Source organism: Ovis canadensis, chromosome 19 (assembly GCF_042477335.2).
Source record: "Ovis canadensis isolate MfBH-ARS-UI-01 breed Bighorn chromosome 19, ARS-UI_OviCan_v2, whole genome shotgun sequence".
NCBI lineage: Eukaryota > Metazoa > Chordata > Mammalia > Artiodactyla > Bovidae > Ovis > Ovis canadensis.
In genome coordinates, this window is record NC_091263.1 from 48,852,649 (window position 1) to 48,877,010 (window position 24,362).

Here is a 24,362-nt window from a genome sequence, read left to right on the forward strand (position 1 = left end):
TCTAAAGGAAATCAGTCCTGAATATTCATTGGAAGGACTGATACTGAAGCTGAAACTCCAATACTTTAGCCATCTGATGCAAAGAACTGACTCATTTGAGATGATCCTGATGCTGGAAATGATTGAAGGTGGGAGGAGAAAGGCATGACAGAGGATGAGCTGGTCGGATGGCATCACTGACTCAATGGACATAAGTTTGAGTAAACTGCGAGTTGGTGATGGACAGGGAGGCCTGGCAAGCTGCAGTCAATGGGGTCACAAAGAGTTGGACACGACTGAGCGACTGAACTGAACTGAACATCCTTTATTTGAGATGAAGCTGTAATATCAGTTGGAATCTGTGTGGCAGCAGAGATGTGGTAGTACAGGGGAAGATCCAAAGAGAGGTATGATGGACAAGTAGACAAGTCACCTCCATTTTGAAGGGCCCTGTAAACCATACTCGGGACTCAGGTCATTGGGAATTATTCCCCAATAGCACAGCTCAGTTAAAATGAGAAACCAATCAAAACCCCAAATCCCTTGTCACAGAAAGTCTTGTTCTCAGTACTTTTAGTGGGGAAGAATTTGCTAACCACAGGGCCCTCTCAGGAATTTCTCTTAGACTCAATATAAATGTTTTCATTTGCTTTCTTATTGGTTAGAACATAAATTCTGTACCTCTCACAAATCTTTCTGCATTCAGTTATATATTCCCTAACCTTAGAGTATCATTTGAATCCTTCTGTATTTTTAAACATAGCAAACTTTTCTTTTCTCTGGTGACAGAGAAAGGCAAAGTGGTACAAAGAAGCAGGAACACTTTGAACAAGTCTAGTGATAGTTTTTGTTTAACTTGACACCATAATTTGTTTTAGCTGAGATAAACTTCAAAAATAACGTTTTTTGTATTAGTCCTAAAATTGGTTCGCATTCTCTGAACACCACCATTGTCTCCCTAGTTAGTAACAGTGAGATGAGAAATGGGTGTCCACCATCCCAGCATCTTATGAAAAGCCAAGCAGTGACACATGAAAGTGAAGTATGATAGAAAAACCTTACCAGAATCTGAATTACAATAATAAAAAAATATTGCTAATATTTATTGGCTGCTTTCTAAGATACTTTGACACATAGCTGTAGAGTCTGAACAAATGTGGGGTTTTTAATGATCCAGATAAGAGATATTTTGAAAGCCTGATCATGTGATTCATTACTAGGCTAGTATCCATTGCCTATAAACAGAGAAGGTGGCCTCTCTTGGGTGTTATGTGACTATTCAGAAGAGCCGAGTTCCTTGCCGTAAGTTTCGCCAGTTTGTGGGTCCACGTTTTAAAGACTGTTGCCATACATGGTGTATTAGAAATATCCAGATGTGAAAAGTTTTATTCAATCAAATCAGGCTGCATTTAGTGGGATTTTGTGGACAGATCTTTGTTCTCAGCTGTATAATAATTACAGGCTATTTTACCAGTGGATAAGGAAAGGATTACTCTCTGAAAATTTAGTGACTTTATAATTACATGTATTTACCTGCCTTATCAGACTAGACTTTATCAACTGAGATATAGGATTATTTTTATTTAAAAGACTCTTTGGTAAATTGAACAAGCACACTTTTGCAGGGAGTTTAGCTTTTATAGAACTTTGTTCCTGACATGAATAAAGAACAAATGAAATGAGTTTTATTTTTTCCTTCCTTTTTGAAATGTATACAGACTTGGCACAGAAATTACCTAGATGGTTAGTTTAGCCCAACCTGTGATCCGACTGAGAAATGTACAGACATTTATTGACAACTTGGTGTGTTTAGTTAGCATGCAGACATGTTTTAGCCAAGGCTCTGCATTCCACATGGGAAGTTTTATGGTGCTGGATCAGAATCTGCTAAAACCTTCAGGAGTTTTCTTTTTCAGAATTGATTTTTCTTTCTTACTATCCCACTTCAGTCTGCAGCCAACTTCTGTGTCTCATATGCCTGAAGAAGAATTTACTTTTCTCGCAGATGTTCATTATAATTCAAAGTTAAGTTCATAAGGAAGTGGTAATGAGTCTAGACAATCTATAGATTGGAATGTTTCTCATAGCCAAATCTCAATTTAATTTTTTCACTCAGTACCAAAATTTTGTTTCAGCAACATAAACATCTTAACTTTTCTTTTGCCAAATGTCTTTAGAAACAAGAATCCCTTGTGGTGTCCCTCCTTATCCTTCCAATCTCACTAATGTTCCATAAACTTTCTAAAGTTATTGAGAATGTAAACATCCCTGAGTCAGAAACTTTGTCTTCTGTTTCTCTTATTAACACTTTCTTGATAAGCCTTCCTGAAATACTGACAGATTGGACCCACATCAGATGTATGCACATCAAGTGTCCTTCTTAGCATGGACACAGAGAAATTGCTGCGCTGTGCTTTGGTCTGCTTAAGGGGAAAAGAAACCCTGAGCACTGAAGCATTAAGAGACAGCCACCGAGCCTTCAGCTGTGTCCATCTGCTTGGCAGCCGTCCATTCATCGAGGCTTCAGTTATGCTACAATATGAGACCTGGAGAGGAGAGTGTGATTGTCTTTGTGACTCCCATCAGAAAGTCAGCTATGGCAGATTGACTGTGAGCGACTAGTTTGGGAAAGTTTTCGTTCAGAAGGTTTGTGCTCTAGGCTTGCTGCTTATACTCTGAGACTGCAGAGACTAAGGGATGCCCTGCTGAGTGGCAGCACCATCCTGGGCAGAGTAAGCGCAGATGCCCAGCAGGACTGGCATCTGGCTCTGTTTGATAGCACCGCTGGCCTCTGCCTTCTTGCATTTTCCTTTCTCAGTTCCTGCTCCCTGCAAGATGAGATGGGCCTGGTCCTCACCTGCACCCCAGCCTCCCCGAGTATATCTTCCCTTCTCGCTGCGTTTCAGTTCTCACGTGGCTGTCATTGGGAGCACGGCTCCTGGATGAGGGTTCTGATGTTTTCTGTCAGGACATGTCTCTCTTCCTGTCTGTTTGATTCTCATTTTTCTTCTGTCCCTGCTCTTCCAGTTTCCATTTTCTGCACACCCCATTCCTCACCTGACTTTCTGCCTCACTCTGTTTGTCTCCTCCCTCCTTTAGTGTCACCAGTGGGTGCTTCTTTACTGGGACCATTTTCACTTCATGTTGACATCCTCTCCTCCTTTTTATCACTAGCATCTTCTTCCTGTGTCTCTTCCATCGTGTTTAATTCATCATCACCAGATTAAACAAAACGAGCCATTGGAGAAAATCTTGTTCTGTCAACAAGACTTAAATCCTCTCATTGTCTCAATCAATAAACACTTCTAAATGCTTAAACTTTGCCACTCTTAAACCTTAGATCAAGTCTCATAGGACCTACCTAAAGTATTAAGCTAGTTAAAGCTTTTTATGATCTAATATTTAAGTTTCCAGACAAAGAGTCTACTGTATTTGGCAATTTGCACTCTCATTTTATCCCTTGGTAGTTTGTGTGACTAACTTGCCCAAGTGAAAGCCTTCTGCACTTGAAGGGAGCAGTCAGTATAATTACAGGACTAGGGCTCCTTCAAGGAAGATGGCCTCTGTTTTATGCAGCTTTTTTTTTTTTTCAGTTTTATGGATGTTACCACCATAAATTCTCTGACCACCTCAGTAAATTAGATGTTTAGTGTAAGGTTTTAATGGCATTGTACTTGGAAACCCCCCTACTCTGACCTTCTCACTCCCTCTTTTTCTTTCTTGGTGCCTCTACCCCCTCAGCCTCTCACTAGGACCAGCCAGCTTCCTCAATTCCCTAGAAGTCCAGATCCCGCAGATTGTCAATTGTTTAAGCTTCTGTGATAACCATCCCTCCTGTTGTCCACAGCCCATCCAGCCAGACAGTGTTATTGGGATCTTTGAGGGGACCAAACAGATTTTTCCCTGTCTGGGTTCTGGTACTGTGAGAAATAAGAAAAAGGACAGAGGAAAAATATCGCCTTCATTCCTGGTAGAGAAGTTGAAGTAGGTAACTTACTGTGTACTAAAAGTGAGCTGTTACTCTGCCTAACTCCCATATTAGGCAGCTGTCCACAGCCAGTCATGGGTACCGCTGGACTTGGGTGGGCCTCCCTCCCCTACCCCAGGGCAGAATGCTGAGGGGCAGAGGTTGACCTGGGCTGACTGTGAGCATCACGGCAGAAGGAAGGCCAGAGGATGGGGCTGGGCCATCCCTGCCAACTTTCTCCTTTCATACATTTGGTCAGATAGAGCCCTCCACTGCCACTGTGGAGTCAGTCAGAGAAGAGATGGGGCATATTATGCCAATGACTGCCCCCTGCATGGAGGGAAAATGTCCCTGTCAGGTACATCACAGGTCATTATTCTGCCTTAGGAGTGGACTGCCTTTTGGTCAAGTGCCCACTCCAGTCTAAGCAGTGGACATCTCTTCAAAAACAAGTTGATTTTCTGAGCAGAAGCTTGGGGTGGGGCACTTTAATAAGGAGCAATGGGAACTATCATATCCTGAGTCCTGCTTATGACCTCACAGTACTGCCATCTGCTCCCTGAGTATTTTCCCTGTGACCAGTCAGTTCCTTATGTAACATTTGAAAGTCGTATTCTATCAGCCATCATAGAGGAAGAAAGAGAAAACACATAGCTATGAGGGAAAAGACAGCAGATTCAGTCTGTGCTGTTTTACAGGTGACAGGCATGCTCTGTTTATAAGCCTCTCCCAGAGTGCACCACCTTGAGTATATCCAGAGACAGAGCTGCCCAAGCTGAGAGACTTTCTCATGGACTATTTTAGGGCAGGAATGACAAATAGCTTTCATGTCATGCCACCTTCTATATATTTATTGGCAGTAGCTGCCAGGAGTGTTATGCCAAGGAAGATTCCAAGGCTGTAGCCCCGGTCAGCAGGAAAGAGGTCTGTGATAATTATTGATGTGGGTAAGGAGAGCGAGGACACTTGAGCCAAGTACTGACCATTGTCTATTCAAAGAGATCATAGGTGGGATCTTCATCCCTAGAAATATCACAACCCATGCACCAGAAGTAGGAAGCAGCAGCTTAAAGCTGGAGAAGCACCAGAGGAGACTGGGCCACAGGGCCAAAAATTTGGGTGGTATACCACAAGATCTGCAGACTTTTTCTGTAAACAACAGAATTTTTTTTAGGCTTTGTGAGCCATGTTATTTCCTGTCGCAATGACTCAGCTCTGCCATCACGGTGCCGAAGCAGCACAGACAATATAGAAAGGAATGGGCATGGTTATGCCACAGTAAATCTTATTTTACAGAAGCAAACAGTGGGACATAGTTTGTTGCTTCATGTAGAGAAGAGACTAGCATCCAGACCTAGAACCCTGGAAACTCACCATGGTACCTATGTCTAAATCTCTTTCTGTCCTCAGCTTTGGAAGATTTCATTGAGATCCAACAAAGCATTTGACAGGCAATAACTTCTTTTCAGCAAAACATTAACAATGATGTCTACTCAGAGATTTCTCCCAGGTATGTTCAGAGTATGTGCAGTGATGCAGTCATGTCACGTCACTTCTTAGGCAGCAGTGGGGTTCCAAAGATAGCATATCAGACAGAAGTCTCACACCACCGAAATTATGTATGAAAACCCCTGCAATCACTGTAAGTTAGAATATATCAATACAGGGATTGAAAGCCATGAGGTGTGCTGAAGGAAGGCATGAAAGGGAAGTCCACGTGCAGGTAGATGTTCAGGTGAAGGAACATTCCTTCTTTCTTAGAACATTCTTACCTGAGCAGGTGCAGACTGTAATGTATCCTACTTACCAGAGGGCTCCTCCTATTCTAGTTTAACATAAGGACTCCCGAGCCTTTGGTTTGCATTAATATCTGTGTTGCTTGTCTGAGAGTTCATACAGAGGAGAGGAAGAACATAGGCATCTGTCACAAGCCCTCAACCATTATGTTAGATCTGATCCTAAACCTGCTTGTGTGATCATAAACACATATACACCATTCAAGGAAACGTAAAGAATCTGGCAGTCAGCTTCCTGCCACCTCCGGCTGTCATCATAGGAATTCTACTCATGTTCACAGCCTGGGCATTTGGTTTTTTTTCTTGCCAAGTGAGAAGAAATCATTGAAGCCAGTAGGTATGTATGATACACCCCCACAGGCTATCTTATGTCATCTTCAATTTTTATAAAACATAAGGGATACACAGTATTCAGTAAGATACTCATCCAGCTACAGTGACTTTCCCAGGTTGCTCAGCTAGTCAATACCAAAACGAAGTTTAAATCTCAGCTTCCTCATCTGTGAAACAGGAATAAAAATATATCAGCCTCACAGGGATATTCTAAGGAACAGATGAATTCTAAAATAACCTAGAATGATCCCTGTCTCAGTGATTGTCAGCTCTCATTTTTATCTGAGGTTTTATGTACAACTCGAGTGATTCCATATGGATGGACTCCTGCAAGGTGCTAGCTGTAAGATGCCCATCATCCTAAACAAATGAGGGGCCACAGATGCAGCAGGAGCTTTGCTTCTGATCCTCAATGAGTTATTCCATTTCCAACAGTACAATCACAAGACACAAGAGATGTGATAAGCTTTCTAAATTTACGTGTCACCAAGAAAATGGACCTCCTCTATCTGATTGTCACTCGGAAGAATAATGAAGGAGGATCAAGGGCACAGGGACAGTGAACATTTGAGGAGGAAGCTGCTGCTTTATAGTATTTGGTTTGTTTCCACTGACCTCTCCTATCCTGGGGAAAACGAAAAAAAGACTCAATTACTCAAAACAGGGGTCGAGTATTTTAGGATTTATGAGCTATGCTGTTTCTGTCACAAGTCCTCAGCTCCGCCACTGGAGCACAAAAGCAGCCATCGACAATCTGTAAATGAATCACTTTGGCTGTGTTCCACTGAAACTTTATTTATGAGCACTGAAATTTGAATTTCATGTAATTTTCATGTATCACAAAATATTATTCTGATTTTTTCCCAACTGTCTAAAAAATGTAAAAACTATTCTCAGCTCACAGGTGGTACAAAAAGAGGAAGCAGCCTGAGTTTGTCCCCCAGGCCATTGCACCAGCCTGAGACACAGACCTGTCATCGCTTGCTGGTTGTTCGGGTACTTCATCTCACGTCTCTGGACCTCAGTTTCCTCTAGTGAGAACAAGGGACTGATCCCAAAGGAGCCCTGAGAGTCCTTCTGGCACTAAATGGCCAAGACTGCAGGGTTGTCATGCGGTTTTATAGTCAGACAAACCTAGGTTCTAGCCTCGGGTTTGCTGAGGGACGTTGGGCAAGTTCCTAAGCCCCCTAGTACCTCAGTTGCCTTGTTTGTAGAGTGGGGATAGCAGTGTCAGCTTTAGGGTTGCTGTGAAGATTCAACCAGTAGTATACTTGTGAACCCCTCTACTGACGTGTCCAACGAACATTTATTATACCTAATATATAGTAAGTGCTAACTATTGTATTAAAAATAACTTGTATTAATTGTAATAACTATTATTTTTTTAGAAAAAGCTGAATTCCTATTAAAATAATACTTTTTAAAACTAGAGAGAAGTTTTCTTCACAGCCCTGTGATAAAAAGCTGGCCTAAGTGATGGGGAGGGGCTGCACCTTTTGAACAAAGCCCTGTAATTAGAGACCACTACTGTTATCTTCTCTCCCATGTAATGAAAACAAGGAACAAATTTTGATAAATTAACTTTGCATCTCTGTATACAGCTCTCTCACTCCACCCAGTGGCAGGAAGTAAGTGGTAAATCATGTGGAAGAGATGGGAAATTTTTTTAAATTTTAATAATTATTATTGTTCTTTTTATAATATCCTCTACCAATAGAGCAAGATTTCATTTTAAACTCAGTCCCTTGTGACTCTATTGCTGTTTTTAAAGCCTGCAGTGGTAGGTAACCATTTAGCTGAGTGGCTTTCAACAGGCAAATATTAAGAAGTGCCTGAACTTCGACCAGCACAAGTTGATCAGTATCTGTACAGGTGGTTATTTAAAGTGTTGTCTTGCAGCCTCATTAAAAAGAAACCCAGCCTTTAATAAATACCAGAAAATGTCAGCAGCACAATTTAAATGTGGGAAAGAGATCAATTTCGTTTGTAATTGTGTGCAAAGGCATAAACAGTCTGTTTGGAACTCTTGATTCTGTGTCACAGTTTAGCAGCCATGATGGTTTCTATTGAGAAATAAGGACAGGAAGGGAATGTGGAGTAGGTGTCAGCCACTTGGTGAATCAAGAAGAAACTAAGCTGAAGTACTCACATGATGTCATTAACAAGAAGAATCTGCAGACTAGCAAGCATTTGTTGAAGGCTCCCTCCGTTCCCCTCATCATTTCCAATGACCTCGTTTCAGTGATGGCTGTTCTTTCTCACCATCTTCTTTGCATCTCCACTTGCCCTTCCAGCTGCTCTCAGAACCAGAATGAGGAAGTGATTTGTAATTCCTCTCCAAGCCTTGGGCTGCAGGGCCTGCCCTGGCTTTGCTTCTCCCTGGCCTGTCCCTAGCCCTGCCAGCCAAGGAGAAATCGACCAGGGTGCTGAAAGGGAGATGCTGGCAGGGTCAGGGTAGGGCTGCTGTGGAAGAAACTTGGCATCCTCACTTCGTTCCCCCTCATTCTCTCTGTTTGACTCTTCATCTCTCTTTGTCCTTCATTCTCTTAGTCATCTCAATCTCTAGTCTCCTCTTTCATCCATTCTTTCTCTCATTCTCCTTTTTTTGTTTGTTTGTTTGTTTTTTGGTCTCTTTCCTCTTCTCCCTCTCTGTTTATCTGGTCTCTCTGTCTCTTTCTTTTTGACTCCTGCCCCTGGCTCAGCCACGCCCTCCATCTCATCTGTTGTGTGTGTGTTTCTCTCTTTCTTACTCTGTTTCTGATACCACCACCCCCCAATCTTGTGTGACAGATTTTCATTTGACCAAGGCTCCTCTGTATATTTCCCCTTTCTCCTCATAGTCCTATGCCTCAGCTTTCTATTCCACTGCGAGATTCTCTTCTAAAACTGCTTGGCTGTGAGCTTGCCTAGTATGTGCTTCATAATTAAGACTGCAATTGAAGTGTAACTGCAAGTATAATTAAATTCACTTTAGTGGATCCTGGAATTATGAAGAAATTAGGCCTTTTAATATGGCCCTGCAGGAGCAGCTGGAAGGAGAGAAGGACCCTGTGTTAGTGTGGAGCTGCCCTATCCACTCTGTTACCCTGGCCACCACCTCTGGTTGTTAACCTTGAGCACAGTGACCTCATATGCCTGGACAGCTAGAAGTGGCAGCAGCTTGGAGCCTCCCTCAAGGATACTCAACACAGCCAGCTGCTCTGTGGCCCTTCTTAGAAGGAGGGGCCAATGAAAGCATTGAGGACTCAGAAAGCTCAGAAGCAACCCTCTTCATTTTCCCTGAGGCCATTTGGGTTTTTTATTTCAACCTCATAAAAAGAATTATTTTGAGGTGTTGGGCCAGCAAGGTGCTCAGAAGAGGAGTCACCCACACTTGCTGCTTGAAGTTCACTTTGTATGGTTGAGCCTGTCCATGGTTATTCAGTCCGTGCACAGACACATCCTTTGTGGGGGACACTGTGCCTGGAGGTACACAGTGAGCAAACCTGAGCAATGGCAGCCCTTCCAAAGCGTATGTTTAGTGGGGACAAGAGCAATGTCAGTAAGCAGTCCTGATAGTGCTGGGATTTTAGATGTACAAAGTATTTGGGAAGTTTATTTTCCAATCCACTACTCTAGGATGGGGGTTGAGATGTGGTGACAAGAAAGCATCCCCAAAGAAATGTCATTTAAAAAGATAGTTCATGGACATATGGCGTTCTCCAAGCAGAGAGGGCAGCAGAGCTCAGGGTAGAGGGCATAGCAGGCTTGTCTGCAGGTTCACGGGTTTCTCTGTCAGTGATTTTCCCTCTTGGGTATATCTGGTGCTAAGTTGGATGCTGAAAAGGGTATTAATTCAGGAACTGGCTAGTTGGTTATGAGGAAGAACAACCCACTTATCAGGAGGTATAATGCATATCAGGAGTATGCAATATTCATGCATACTCACAGAAAGGAAGGTGAACCAACAGTTCTCTCAGTGGATGGGTGCCATAATAAAGCTGGCCCACAGGAAGAGCAGGGTCTGAGTTGGAGGCAGACCTCAGGAACATCATTTCAGCCCTTGGTCTCTTCACTTGACTCTCCACCTTCTGCATATTTGCACTGTCTTTCTCTCATCTGCCTACCTATGACTAGAAGTCCTTTTCATGCTACTACTTTCTCTTTCATGGAAACCACTCATTGAGATTCTCTACAGAGCAAATCTAATTGGATTAATGACCATGGTCTGTATTTGGACTGCCCTTGGGTCAGGTGCAAGGAAGTGTCTTGGAAGCAGTCAAGGTCTGCCTTGGGGCAGAAAATATGCCATGGTCCCTCATAGAGCAGGAACTGTGGGGACAGAAGGTTTAGCCAAAAGAGCAGACATCCTAGTTGTACATGATCCTTGTTCTTGAATAATTTATAGCCTCATTGAGGTTCTGATGATCTCATGCATGGGAAAGGGCTCCGTGTTTTAAATGTCAAACAAGAGTCACTGGGAAATCAAAATAGAGTCCAGAAAGCAAAGGATTTTGAAACTGAATTCTGCCAGTCAGTCACTAAGCCTCAGTGCTCTTGGCTTAAAAAAAAAAAAAAAAGAAAAGAAAAAGAACTGATTTATAAACATTGAACTCAAGGGTTTATTTAGAAACATCAAATTTACAAGTTCCTTTTAAGGGTCAGATAAAGTAATATGGGAGGACTTTGTAAACCAGATGTTTTATTGTTGTTGTTATAAGGATGATGATGACAGATATTTACAAAATCATAAGAAGGACTTATTCAGGTATCAGAGTGTGTGTGTCAAGCATTATTTGAATGTTCATTCCACTGCTTCCTATTACTAGCCATATGGACTAGCCTTTAACTTATTTGTGCCTCAGTCCTCTCCTCTGTAAAAGGAAGATAATAGCAGCTATCTCAGGGTTTCTACTGAGGAACAGGGAAGCAAATATGCTTAGAACCCCAGAGCAATGTGTGAACTGTGTGAAATGAAAGCTGCTTTCTACTTTTATTGTTGTTATCCCCACTCCTAGCAGAACTCTTTCAGTCCAGATACGCAGAGCTTGGTGTAGACCTGTATGTGGGTGAGACCTGTACCCACAGAGGAGTCATATCAAGGAGAAGTAGATGAGAAGGTGAGGGATGTTCAGGCAGATAAGACTGCCTCTTGGGGTGATGCATGGGGATCTGGGGAGCTGTGTGTTGAGAAAGGAAGAGGGAGAATTCTGAGTCTTCTGTAGCTTAATGTAGATTTTTCTTCTCTGAAGCCCAGGTGGAAAGAATGTTCTAAGTCCATATCTCTGTTGAAGGAGATAAAAATTTCCATCTTTAACTTTCATTGACCTTCTAGTCCAAAGACTGATTCGATTCTGTGTCTGTCAAGACTGATTCAACTCTCTGCCACTACTATTATACATAAGCCTGCAGATTAAGGTTGGAATCCTTTAGGCTGGTACCAACACTTGCCACAGTCTGATCCCCTGTCCTACTTTTCAGCCTCTGGGACCTTGGCTGAAACTTTACCAAACAAATCAAAATGCACATTGAGGTTGTTCTTAATGAAACAGTAAATCTTTTCATCTGCATTAGTTAAGTTCTAATGTGAAACAAACTGCCCCAAAATTTAGCTGCCGCTCTTGCCTGGAAAATCCCATGGATGGAGGAGCCTGGTAGGCTGCAGTCCATGAGGTCGCGAAGAGTTGGACACGACTGAGCGACTTCACTTTCACATTTCACTTTCATGCATTGGAGAAGGAAATGGCAACCCACTCCAGTGTTCTTGCCTGGAGAATCCAGGGAAGGGGGAGCCTGGTGGGTTGCCATCTATGAGGTCGTGCAGAGTCGGACACTACTGAAGCAACTTAGCAGCAGCAGCAGCACAAAAAACATTGACCATCTTACAATTTCTTTGGTGCAGAATCCAGCGCTGGTTCAGCTCTGTCCTCTGGCTGAAGATCTCTCTCAAGTCCAATCACTGTGTCAGCCAGGACTGGGGTCCTGTTGCAGCTTGCCTCGTGGGGATGGTGGGAGCGGGGCTTGTTGCCTATAGGCACATTCACACAGTTGTTGGTGGGGTGCAGCTCTTTATGGGTTGTTGGAATGAACACCTCAGTTCCTTGGTGCCTGCTGGCTGGAGACTGCCCTCAGTCCTTTGCATTGTGAGTTTCCCCCTGGGGCAGCCCATAGCCCATAGCATGGCTGTTGGCTTCATTAGAGTGAACAAAAAGAATATCAGAGAAAGCAAGACTGCGGTGATGGACTTAGTCTCAGAAGTGACCTTCCATCACATTTGCTATATTCTTCCCCTTTAGAGGCAGGCCACTGCTCCAGCCTGTACTCAAGGGGCATGAACACCAAGAGGTCATAGTCAGTCATCTGAGAACCATTTTAGAAGCTGCCACCCACACTTAACACAATAGTATGTTAATTAAAGTAATGCTTGTGACATATGTATACCTATGTCTGATTCATGCTGACGCATAGCAGAAATCAACACAATATTGTAAAGAAATATCCTTCAACAAAAATAAATGATTTTTTAATATAAATTTATTTTAATTGGTGGTTACTTTACAATATTGTATTGGTTTTGCCATACATCAACATGAATCCGCCACAGGTATACATGTGTTCCCCATCCTGAAACCCCCTCCTTCCTCCCTCCCTGTACCATCCCTCTGGGTCATCCCAGTGAACCAGCCCCAAGCATCCAGTATCATGCATCGAACCTGGACTGGCGATTTGTTTCGTATATGATATTATACATGTTTCAGTGCCATTCTCCCAAATCATCCCATCCTCTCCCTCTCCCACAGAGTCCAAAAGACTGTTCGATACATCTGTGTCTCTTGCTGTCTCGCATACAGGGTTATCATTACCATCTTTTTATATTCCATATATATGCGTTAATATACTGTATTGGTGTTTTTCTTTCTGGCTTACTTCACTCTGTATAATCAGCTCCAGTTTCATCCACCTCGTTAGAACTGATTCAAATGTATTCTTTTCAATGGCTGAGTAGTACTCCATTGTGTATATGTACCACAGCTTTCTTATCCATTCATCTGCTGATGGACATCTAGGTTGCTTCCATGTCCTGGCTATTATAAACAGTGCTGTGATGGACATTGGGGTACATGTGTCTCTTTCAATTCTGGTTTCCTTGGTGTGTATGCCCAGCAGTGGGATTGCTGGGTTATAAGGCAGTTCTATTTCCAGTTTTTTAAGGAATCTCCACACTGTTCTCCATAGTGGCTCTACTAGTTTGCATTCCCACCAACAGGGTAAGAGGGTTCCCTTTTCTCCACACCCTCTCCAGCATTTATTGCTTGTAGACTTTTGAATCGCAGCCATGCTGACTGGCGTGAAATGGTACCTCATTGTGGTTTTGATTTGCATTTCTCTGATAATGAGTGATGTTGAACATCTTTTCATGTGTTTGTTAACCATCTGTATGTCTTCTTTGGATAAATGTCTATTTAGTTCTTTGGCCCATTTTTTGATTGGGTCGCTTATTTTTCTGGAATTGAGCTACAGGAGTTGCTTGTATATTTTTGAGATTAGTTGTTTGTCAGTTGCTTCATTTGCTATTATATTCTCCCATTCTGAAGGCTGTCTTTTCACCTTGCTTATAGTTTCCTTTGTTGTGCTGAAGCTTTTAAGTTTAATTAGGTCCCATTTGTTTATTTTTGCTTTTATTTCCAATATTCTGGGAGCTGGGTCATAGAGGATCCTGCTGTGATGTATGTCAGAGAGTGTTTTGCCTGTGTTCTCTTCTAGGAGTTTTATAGTTTCTGGTCTTATGTTTAGATCTTTAAGGATATCCTCTAGACAGGAAACACAAAAAGGGTGTATAAACTTGAACCCAAAACAATAAATTAAGTGGCAACGGGATCATACTTATCAATAATTACCTTAAATGTAAATGGGTTGACTGCCCCAACCAAAAGACAAAGACTGGCTGAATGGATACAAAAATAATACCCCTATATATGTTGTCTACAAGAGACCCACCTCAAAACAGGGTACACATACAGACTGAAAGTGAAGAGCTGGAAAAAGGTTTTCCATGCAAATACAGACCTAAAGAAAGCAGGAATAGCAATACTCATATCAGATAAAATAGACTTTAAAACAAAGGCTGTGAAAAGAGCAAAGAAGGATACTACATAATGATCAAAGGATCAATCCAAGAAGAAGATATAATAATTAAAAATATATATGCACCCAACATAGGAGCACCACAATATGTAAGACAAATGTTAACAAGTATGAAAGGGGAAATTAACAATAACGCAATAAGAGTGGGAGACTTTAATACCCCACTCACACCTGTGGATAGATCAACTAAACAGAAAATTAACAAGGAAACACAAACTTTAAACGATATAATAGAACAGTTAGACCCAATTGAGATCTATAGGACATTTCACCCCAAAACAATGAAGTTCACCTTTTTCTCAAGCGTACACGGAACCTTTTCCAGGATAGATCACATCCTGGGCCATAAATCTAGCCTTGGTAAATTCAAAAAAATTGAAATAATTCCAAGCATCTTTTCTGACCACAATGCATTAAGATTAGATCTCAATTACAGGAGAAAAACTATTAAAAATTCCAACATATGGAGGCTGAACAACACACTGCTGAATAACTAACAAATCACAGAAGAAATCAAAATATGCATAGAAACGAATGAAAATGAAAACACAACAACCCAAAACCTATGGGACACTGTAAAAGCAGTGTTAAGGGGAAAGTTCATAGCAATACAGGCATAACTCAAGAAGCAAGGAAAAAGTCAAATAAATAACCTAACTCTACACCTAAAGCAATAGAAAAGGAAGAAATTAAGAACCCCGGGGTTAGTAGAAGGAAAGAAATCTTAAAAATTAGGGCAGAAATAAATGCAAAAGAAACAAAAGAGACCATAGCAAAAATCAACAAAGATAAATGAATTTTTTATAAAAATGTAATGCTCACTCCTATAACAACAGATATGTTCAGAAGCAATATAGTAGGGTTTTCGTTCTGATTCATACGAAGTCAGAGAGGATGAGGAGCCGGGTGCTTGGCTCTGCAGGGTTACCCAAACATGGATGCTAAAGGAGTCATTGTCATCTGAAAAAGAGCTGCCATCCAATATTTTTCTGGCTGGCAACATTTCAGAAGGCAGACAAGGAAAACAGAGGAAATACAGAGAGTAAAAGTGGAAGAAACTTCACAGGCATGTGTTTCATTGCTGCTGCTGTTGCTGAGTCGCTTCAGTCATGTCCGACTCTGTGCTATTCACAGTATATTGACCAGGACTGTCACACGACCCCACTCCCTAACCTGGAACGGGGCCTGGGAATTGCAGTTCCTCTTTGGCAGCTCTTTCCCAGCATTAGCTCCCCACTGTAGCAGAGGAGCATGGAGCTTTGGTAAACAGCCAGCCACGACTGCCACAGAGACTGCCATTTACAGAATGCTTTCACACCTATTATTTCATTTGGTTCTCATGGCGATCTCTGCTACCAGCATTATTTTCCTCATTTTGAAGATAGGAAAACAGACTAGTATGCCTTTAGGACAAAATTAGAACAGGATTCAAGTACCATCTCTGCCTCTTACAACCTGTGTGACTGTAGAGAAGTTTTTTAACCTCTCTGTGCCTCAGTTATCTCATCTGTGAAATAGGTACAACCAGACCTATCCAGATTCATTGTAAAGTTTTCATGTGTCACATGTAAATCCCTTAGAACTGTACCTGACATACGCTTAATCAATATTCATTGTGAGGAAGATGATCACAGTATTATGTCTGAAGATTAAGAAGTTGATGCTCAAAGGATTTAAATGATTTATCCAAAACTACACAATTAATACATGACAGAGTCAGGATGGGAGTGTAGGGATTTTAAGTAACAACTTCCCTATGTTTTAAGTTCTTGCTTGTCATGGAGTCCATTCATCAGATTCCTGTGTAAGGTGACCCGCATCAGCCTTGAGCCAAAGACACAGTGTCCAGTGTCCCCTTCAACACTGCTTTGGTGGACCCAGTTTGTGCCAGGAGAATCAGTACTATACTGCCTTCTCAGCTCAATTGTACCTCCTTAATTCTTGCCTTTGCCTTTGGTATGAAACATGCTGACCAAGCATCTCCTTTTTATTTGTACTCTGAGGTCCTCCAAGGACTATATTTCAAGGTCTTTGTTTATAAATAGGCTCTCTCTTACTAACTAGATAAAAGCACTGGAGATGATATAAGATGAGATATTTCATTAGACACTTAAATTTTATCACATTTCTCCCCGGGGCTTATTCACATTGAAAAGAACAGAGTGGTGTTTTGCATGTTAAATAGTCACCGAAGAACACAATTAGGTGGGATGGTTTGGCCTGCATATGCTACAGATCCACCAGAAATGGTCAAGAGATGTCGTTAGAGGTTACAGTGCTCATTTTCATGGCTTCTGCCATTTTTATTAGGTAGAATGAGGATGAAGCATAAAGGGACACTTTGAATACTGTCACTGTCTCCAGGCAGTGGATTTGAGCCAGTGAGCAGATTCTCTAACTTCAGATCTCAGATTAGCTCATGACTCCGACGTTTTGTTTCAAGAGATTAAGACAAAGGACTTCTGGAATGAGCCAAAACTACATTAAATTCACTTGAGTGTGTGGATTACCAGCAGCAATTTTAGCTTTTATCAGGAAAAAAATGTCCATTAGTCTCCTGAAAATCCTGTCTTTCATCTTTTTTTGTAGCTGGACTATCACTTGATACAGGTTTTGTCACATCATCCTTCCTGTCTGTGACATTGATTAGAATCTGTTTTTTTAATTTTCTTCCTGGTGAGAAGCTATAAGTAGATTCATCCTGAGCATCTTCCTGTGTTACTGCCATACTCCATATCATGCTAATGCCCTGACTTACCATTCTCTTGCTAATTTTTGTGTGCACAAAGTTTTCTTCTTTATATTCCATATTCAGACTATCCAGTCAAAAGATATTTCTATTTAAGAAGATTTTCCTCTTTCAAACTAGTTGAACAAGTGGTTGTTAATCTTTGTTCACAATCGTCTAAGAACCTCATTATTTCAGTTTTTTTTAATGCCAGAGAAAATAGAGACAATATCTTTTTAATGCCAGGCATTTTAATTAAAAAGAGGAAAAAAATAAATTTGTCATCTAAATATATCTGAATAGCCAGATCTGGATCATAAAAAATTGACCTGAATTGTATTTAAATGGTGTTAGAAGATTCAGGCGGTCTTCCCAGGTGGTAAAGCACCCATCTGCCAATGCAGGAGATGCAAGAGATGCAGGTTCTATCCCTGAGTCAAGAAGATCCCCTGGAGGAGGACATGGCAACCCACTCCAGTATTCTTGCCTGGAGAATCCCATGGACAGAGGAGCCTGGCGGGCTACAGTCCATGGGGTTGCAAAGAGTCAGACACAACTAAAGCAACTTAGCATGCACGCATGTACAGGAGACTCAGGCATCTCACGACTTCAGGTTGTATGAAACTTCCTGGGGCATCACCTTCAGTTCCATCTCAGTGACTGTACAACATCCCCCCACTCCCTTCCAGGAACCAATGTCCACGAGGCCCAGAACATTCTCAGTAACAGCGGACTCCCCATCACTTCAGCTGTCGACCTGGAGGATGCAGCCAAGAAAGCTGTGGCCAGCGTGGCTAAGAAGTGATGCCTTGCCCTGATCCTTCAGAAGAAGTGCACTTACCCATAAAAAGGGATGGTTCTCTCACCACTGTGAAGAAAATGGTTATTCCATTGGGGGAAAAGGGCGGATGGAGAAGGGGAAGAGCAAGAATTACAAGTTTTTTGTTTAAAAAATTTAAATTGTATTTTTTGAATAAGATGTCTAGACAACTTAATTTCCCTTATAGCCTTTATTAATTTAGTGACCTGCGTTCTCATAATTTTCTGTCATAGTGAGTCAGCTCACCATTGTTTTGCCAATGGAGCAGTCTACAAGGCCAGACAGTGTGTGTGTATACAGCATTTGAGATCAGGCCCTGGTTCATTTGCAGCTATTTTGGTGAACATTTGTATTGTGTTTAAAAAAAAAAAAATGCATGCTGTAAAAAAAAAGTCAGACAAGATTACATTGAACAGATTTGCCATCAAAAAGGTGCAGCTAAGACACTGAAACAAGTAGCTGTTATAAACTGCAAGCATTTTTACTATTTTGAATTCCAACATGTTTAGGAGATCCATGAAATGTATTTTACAATGGAAGATTCATAATTAATACCACATACATGTATCCTACCATTTGCCTTAATATTGAATATGCTGTTTACCTCATACTGAAAATGAAGCCAGAAGCCTTACTTGTGATTTTGGAGTAGAAGTTTCTCTTTTAACATCAGAACTGAAGGTTGATTCTTATGGAAATCTCTGACTGAGTCATTTCAGGATGACAACACTGAAATCAAAATATGCTGTGAGTGTCACTGTCTTTTCTCCCTTCCTATTTCCCCCCTGAATCTACCACCTGGGAAAATGTAATTGAGAGAATGTGGCTTTTTTGCATAGTGTCCATTTTTGTGGTGGGAAAGAATGTGATTTAGGTTTGTGTTAAATTTTTGGTAAATTTTTATCTATATGTAGATTCGAATAAAATCCTGTTTTATAAACTCTAAGATCTGTGTATTTCTCATTTTAATCCATTTTATTCATCAATTTTTTTTCTTTTATTAAGATACTAGTGTCTTAGGCAATATAGCCAGAGATAGAAAATTTGGGTTGTCCCAGGATTATTCCAGTTCTACTCAACTTTTTCAGTGACTATATCTGTTAGGAGATTACTTAATCAAAGGATGAAAATTTTTATACACCCTGGAAGCCCAGGTAAGTGCCACAAATATCTGACAGTTAAAACATGGCCTTAGTTTGCGTAGCATTGTAGGAAATATTCAGATATAATCTCACTTATGTGGCTCAGGTTCCAACATTAGCTGTTTTCCTCTCAATGTACAAATGTGTCACAGATCATACTCTTTTTAACCAGTTTGTACGTTGTTCTCAAAACCTTCATATCTGGACAGAAGTTAAAACACCATTGTTTTATAGATCTGTGTTTATCATGGAGGAAGAACTCATTTTATAGATCGGTCTTACATCCTTTATTAATTGTTACACAGAAGGGGGCTTCCCTGGTGGCTCAGAGGTTAAAGCGTCTGCCTGCAATGCGGGAGATCTGGGTTTGATCCCTGGGTCGGGAAGATCCTCTGGAGAAGGAAATGGCAACCCACTCCAGTATTCTTGCCTGGAGAATCCCATGGATGGAGGAGCCTGGAGAGCTACAGTCCACGGGGTTGCAAAGAGTCGGACACGACTGAGCAACTTCACTCACTCACATGAAAAATACTAACAGTGTCTTTTTAAGTGTGTTTCGATTGTGATAGCTTAACTAGTCAGTATTGTGAAAGAAATAATGTATACTCTATCAATTAGACAAAAACTACATATTTGAATCCTTTACCCTTTGTTAAGGCTTATGTTAATCTGGCTGTGTATATGGATATTTCTAATCAATACAGTTTGGAGGAGGGGGTAAAGAAATGAAATCATTTGTGTGATTATTTTGTTAAATAATAACAAGGAGCCCTTTGTTTTCAAAGATGTGGGAAGCTATACTTTCTTGGAAGCTCAAAGTATTGAATTGATGTGGTTTGCATCGTATCCCTGGTGCTGAACACAGTACAGTTTCCATGGATTTTTATGGAGTGAATTACTGGTATGTGTTAAGGCACAGCCACACAGACTGAGGGTACACAGGAGAATTGGGGGCAATTGGTGCTGTGGATCTGAAGCCTGTATATTACCTACTCCAATGTGTCCTGTATTTCTGACCTTCTGATGTCCCCTTCAAGTCTTCAGCTGTACTATATGTAAGGGTGAAAAATAATTTCCTTTAAATCTGATCAGTATTTGTTATACATGGCCCTATCCTAAACAAGAGTATCTATGAAAGGAAGAGAGAGTCTAAATACAGTACTCAAAGAAGCTTAAAGAGTAATACACACTTTTTACCCAAACTGCTTTGCATGTAAGATTTTAATGGGTTTGCTAGTCTATCTGTCAGTCTCATAGAACCAGCATCAGATTTAGAGGGGATTGAAGTCCTGACCTTCCCACTTACCAACATTCACTTCTTTCTGTTGAACAACCTCTTATATTTGTATAAGCTCTTTTGCAGTGGCAAAAAACCAACTCAAGCTTAAGAAAAAAGGTTGGGGGGGGATGATTTCGTTCTTGTAATTACAAAAGGCAGACATTTTCAGCTACAGTTAAGGCTAGATCCAGAAACTCAGAGCCTCAGAATGTGAACTCTGCATCTCAGAGATGCTAGTCTCTGTATTGGTTTCATTCTCAGATGGGCCATTTCCACAAGGTGGCAAAATGGCTGCTGGCCATCCCAGGTAGATATTCTCAAGAGTTTGCATCCTTAAGAGAGAAAGAATGGGGCAGGGGGCAAGAAAGAGTAAAGAATGAAAGGAAGGGAAGGAAGGAGGGAGGGTGAAGGAAAAGGGAAGGAAGGGAGGAAGGAAGGTTGGTTCTCTCCTGGCAATTCTAAGAAACATCCCAGAATGTAGGTGACGATTTTAGGTCAGAAACTTTCCTCTGAACCAGACCTCTGGTCAAGAGTTTACAGAGCTCTGATGAGTTCTCTCTGGGTTAAATCCCCACTTTTGGCCTGATAACAAGACCACCCTCATTCAAACTACCAGAGCTGAGAGTAAGAAAGGAAGGGGTAATTCCATAAGAAACTCGAGGATCTAATAAGAAGAAACAGTGTTTTCTGGAAGGGAAAAATAAAAGATTACCACACTCATCATCCATAGAGCATTGATGTTGAACAAGTTGTTCTATAAGGACTCTTCCAACTCTGAAATGTCATGATTTTATTTTATTAATTTCTCATCATTTCTTGGCAGTCCATTCTTAACCTATGCATACAAGTTACCAAGTTTTTTGAATAGATGCTGCTTGAGTCATCTAAATATTTGACCTTGATTTATTTGTCTAGAACAGTAATGTGAACTGAAGAAGTAATGGCATTGAGGCTCTTAGCTCAATTTTGGTTTTCTATTTAAGTTTAAATTCAACTCATGAATTAGTAAAATAGGTATGAAACTTTGAATGACCTTATTAGATCTATGAATCATTTAATTTGTTATTTTACAGTTTATATACTGTGACCACCCTTCTCAGTTTGCTATCAGCATGAAAATAAAGGTATTGTCCTAAAGAATTATATTATTTATATTCAATGTTTTAATAAAAATGAGAAGAAAAAATGTTTTGACATTTCTAAATTAAACATTTAAAACTGATTATTTGTAGGATACAGTGTATGTTCAAATAAAATAAATGAAAAAAATCATATGGTAAAAAATACTGTGAAGAAGAGCAGGAAAAGCTATGTTCTTCCATGTCCTTCTACATATGAAGTTGGCAAATGTAGGCCTGAGGGACTATATAGTTTTATTGACACAACCATACCAGTTATTTACATTCTGTGGTGGTTTTCATGCCACACCAGCAGAATTAAGTAACTGTGATAGAAAATTCATGGCCCTAGACCATTTACTCTGGACCTTTACAGAAAAAGTTTGTCAACCCCTTCTCTGTATTAAAAAAAAAAATTACAGTATTATCCTCACAATGACAGCCCAGATTATTGTTTCTAAATCTGGGAAAGGCAGATTTAGGCATTAAAGTGAAACAAATAAGTAGAAAATAGGATCTCTGACCTTTGCATTTTAAACCCAATGAAAATTGATTTGTCTACAAAAGGACATTTGCCAATGAATACCTTTTTAACTGTGTTACTTTGTTTCTTTCCATCACCCCAAGAAGTGCCTGCACATAGCTAGGTGTGCTTCTGAAATACGCTATTCTTAACTACTTACAGGTGTGTTGGAATAACATCAAATCATGGCTATGAATATTGAACTCCCAAAGATCTGTGTCTATTGAGTCATACTCAAAGTGGTCCCTGCTAATTTTTGTGCATAATTTAATCTTGGGGTCCTGGGAAGATGGTAAGAAGGCAAAGAAAAATTATTTCAGTGCACCTGATGTCTGTAATGTTGCTATAAAGGCATTATTACATTTTATCTTGAGGAACAGTAGCATAGTGAGATAAAGTTGCTCTGCTAAAATTACATAGTGGCAAGAATTTAGGCTTCTAGGCTTCTGGTTTTCATTGAGTTCTGTCACTTCTAGTGCATCATTGTTCAGTAGAACTTCTGTGATGATGGTGATGGTAAGTATTGGTGCTATCCAGTATATGGCTACTAGCTACATGAGGCTGTTAAGCACTGAAAACTTAATTTTAAAGATTACTTAATTTTGATAATAGTCTTAGTAACCGCCTGAAACTTCCCTAGCCTTCCAGTGATTAAAACTCCACACTTCCAATGCAGGGGATGGCGGTTGTATCCCTGATCAGGAACTAAAATCCCACATGCCATATGGTGAAAAAAAATTTAGCCACTTGTTGCTGTTAGCTACCATTTTGGGCAGCATAGCCCTTCAGTCTAAATCTAGTGGGGTTTTATGCATTACTTTGACGTCAGAAGAGCCCACATTGATTCAGTGTTTACTGTGTTCCAGGAACTTTACAGATGTTGCCTTAATCTTAGCATCTCTGTGAGTGTCTCATTCCTCTATTACAGATAAAATGTTTTACAGGTGATATATATCTCAGGGAAGGTATAACATGACCAAGAACACAAAACTAATATTTGACCAGTCAGAATTCAACTCTGATCTGCTGAGTCCAAAACTAGTGCTTTTTTGTTTAAATCTGTCAGAGCCTAAATTCAGTACAGTTTTGCTGCTGATACTGATGGATAATTGGAAAGAATGATGGAGACAAAGATATTTAGCAAGCTGAACACTTGAGTGTTTTGCCCTTTAGTGTACCCCCTGCCCTGGGAATGAAAATTTAAAAGCTGAAAGATTGTCCTCTGCAGTTGGACAAGTTGTATAGACTATAATGGGAATGGCACATTTCCATACCCACATAGTAAAGTCTAAGACAGGGGCCACCTTCTGGAACTTAATTCCAAGTGCTTTCTTGTTAATTCACTGCCTTCTGTAATACACAGAATGATGACAAAACAAGACAAAAGGCAGAGGGATAAGAGAGGTGAAAGCTGAGACAGTGTTAGCATAGTAGTAGGAGAAAATTTAGTTAAATGTATCATTATTCTTCCGGACAATTTAGATCCATAACTCGTCTCATGTCTTGATATTCAAAATAGGCCAGCAGCAGTTCCCAGGTACATTATGCCAAATTCCACAAATCCAAAATTAATTAGATTTTATGTCAACTGTGAGAAAATACTTTTTTTTCTTGTTCCTCCATTATGTGCACAGGAAGTATGTGGAGGCATTTTTTTTTAAACTGGGAGCGCTTTTAGCCCTTTTCTAGCTAGAGGAGAAAGAAATGAAGTTGAATCGTTATCTAGCAGTCATTTAGAGATCTGTTCTCAGAGATCAGACAGAGACGTGTATGGACTACAAGATTTGGAGGTTCTTATTTGGAGTTTAAGTTATATTTTAATGTTGAATATTCTCAAAAAATAATTTTTGACTTTGTATTAAGAGTACAATCTGCAAGACAAGTTGAATATATTAAAATAACTTAAACCATTTGCAGAAAGTTTTTCCAGAGAGTGGTAACAACCCAAATGTCTATCAGCTTATGACTGGATAAATGAAATGATGTATATCCATATTCATAAATAAAACAAATGAAGTACAGGAATGGTACAGTATGGATGAACTGGAAACCTCAAAAAATTTAATGAACCTTCATTAAACCAAAGGAAGGAATAAAATCACAAAGGCCACATATCATGTGATCCCACTTCTAGGAAATGTCCACAGTACATAAATGTAAAGAAATAGGATGTAGATTAGTGTTTGCTAGGACTAGAGAGGAGAGGAGAATGGGGAGTGAGTCCTAATGGGTTTTCATTTGGGATGACAAAAATGTTGTGAAATGAGATAGTTGTGGTGGTTACAGAACTTAAATATACTGAATACCACTAAACTATGCTTTTCAGTGATAAATTTTATACTATATGAATTCTCAATAAAGCTATTCTAGATTCAGGGTGGATAGACGCAGAGATAGGTAGGAGAACTTGTATTAGGAGTTGCATGTGTTAATAAAGGCATAAGTTGGATTTTATTTCCTGCTCATTTATATTATCTCATGGATACAATCAGGTGACCATTTTGCACATGTGTTCATGGGAAGAATAGTTAGTAACCTTTCTTTCTGGATTTC

At 40.3% G+C, this 24,362-nt stretch overlaps 1 protein-coding gene across 1 annotated transcript in view; it reads left to right on the forward strand.

Annotated features, from left to right (window-relative positions):
- Window positions 1–18,693, forward strand: part of SUCLG2 (succinate-CoA ligase GDP-forming subunit beta) — a 287,354-nt gene extending 268,661 nt beyond the window's left edge. The window contains exon 11 of the mRNA XM_069561842.1: window positions 17,617–18,693. Within this exon, the coding sequence (XP_069417943.1) occupies window positions 17,617–17,732 (116 nt within the window). The 3' untranslated portion in view covers window positions 17,733–18,693. The remainder of the gene's footprint in view (window positions 1–17,616) is intronic.
- Window positions 18,694–24,362: the final 5,669 nt, after the last annotated feature.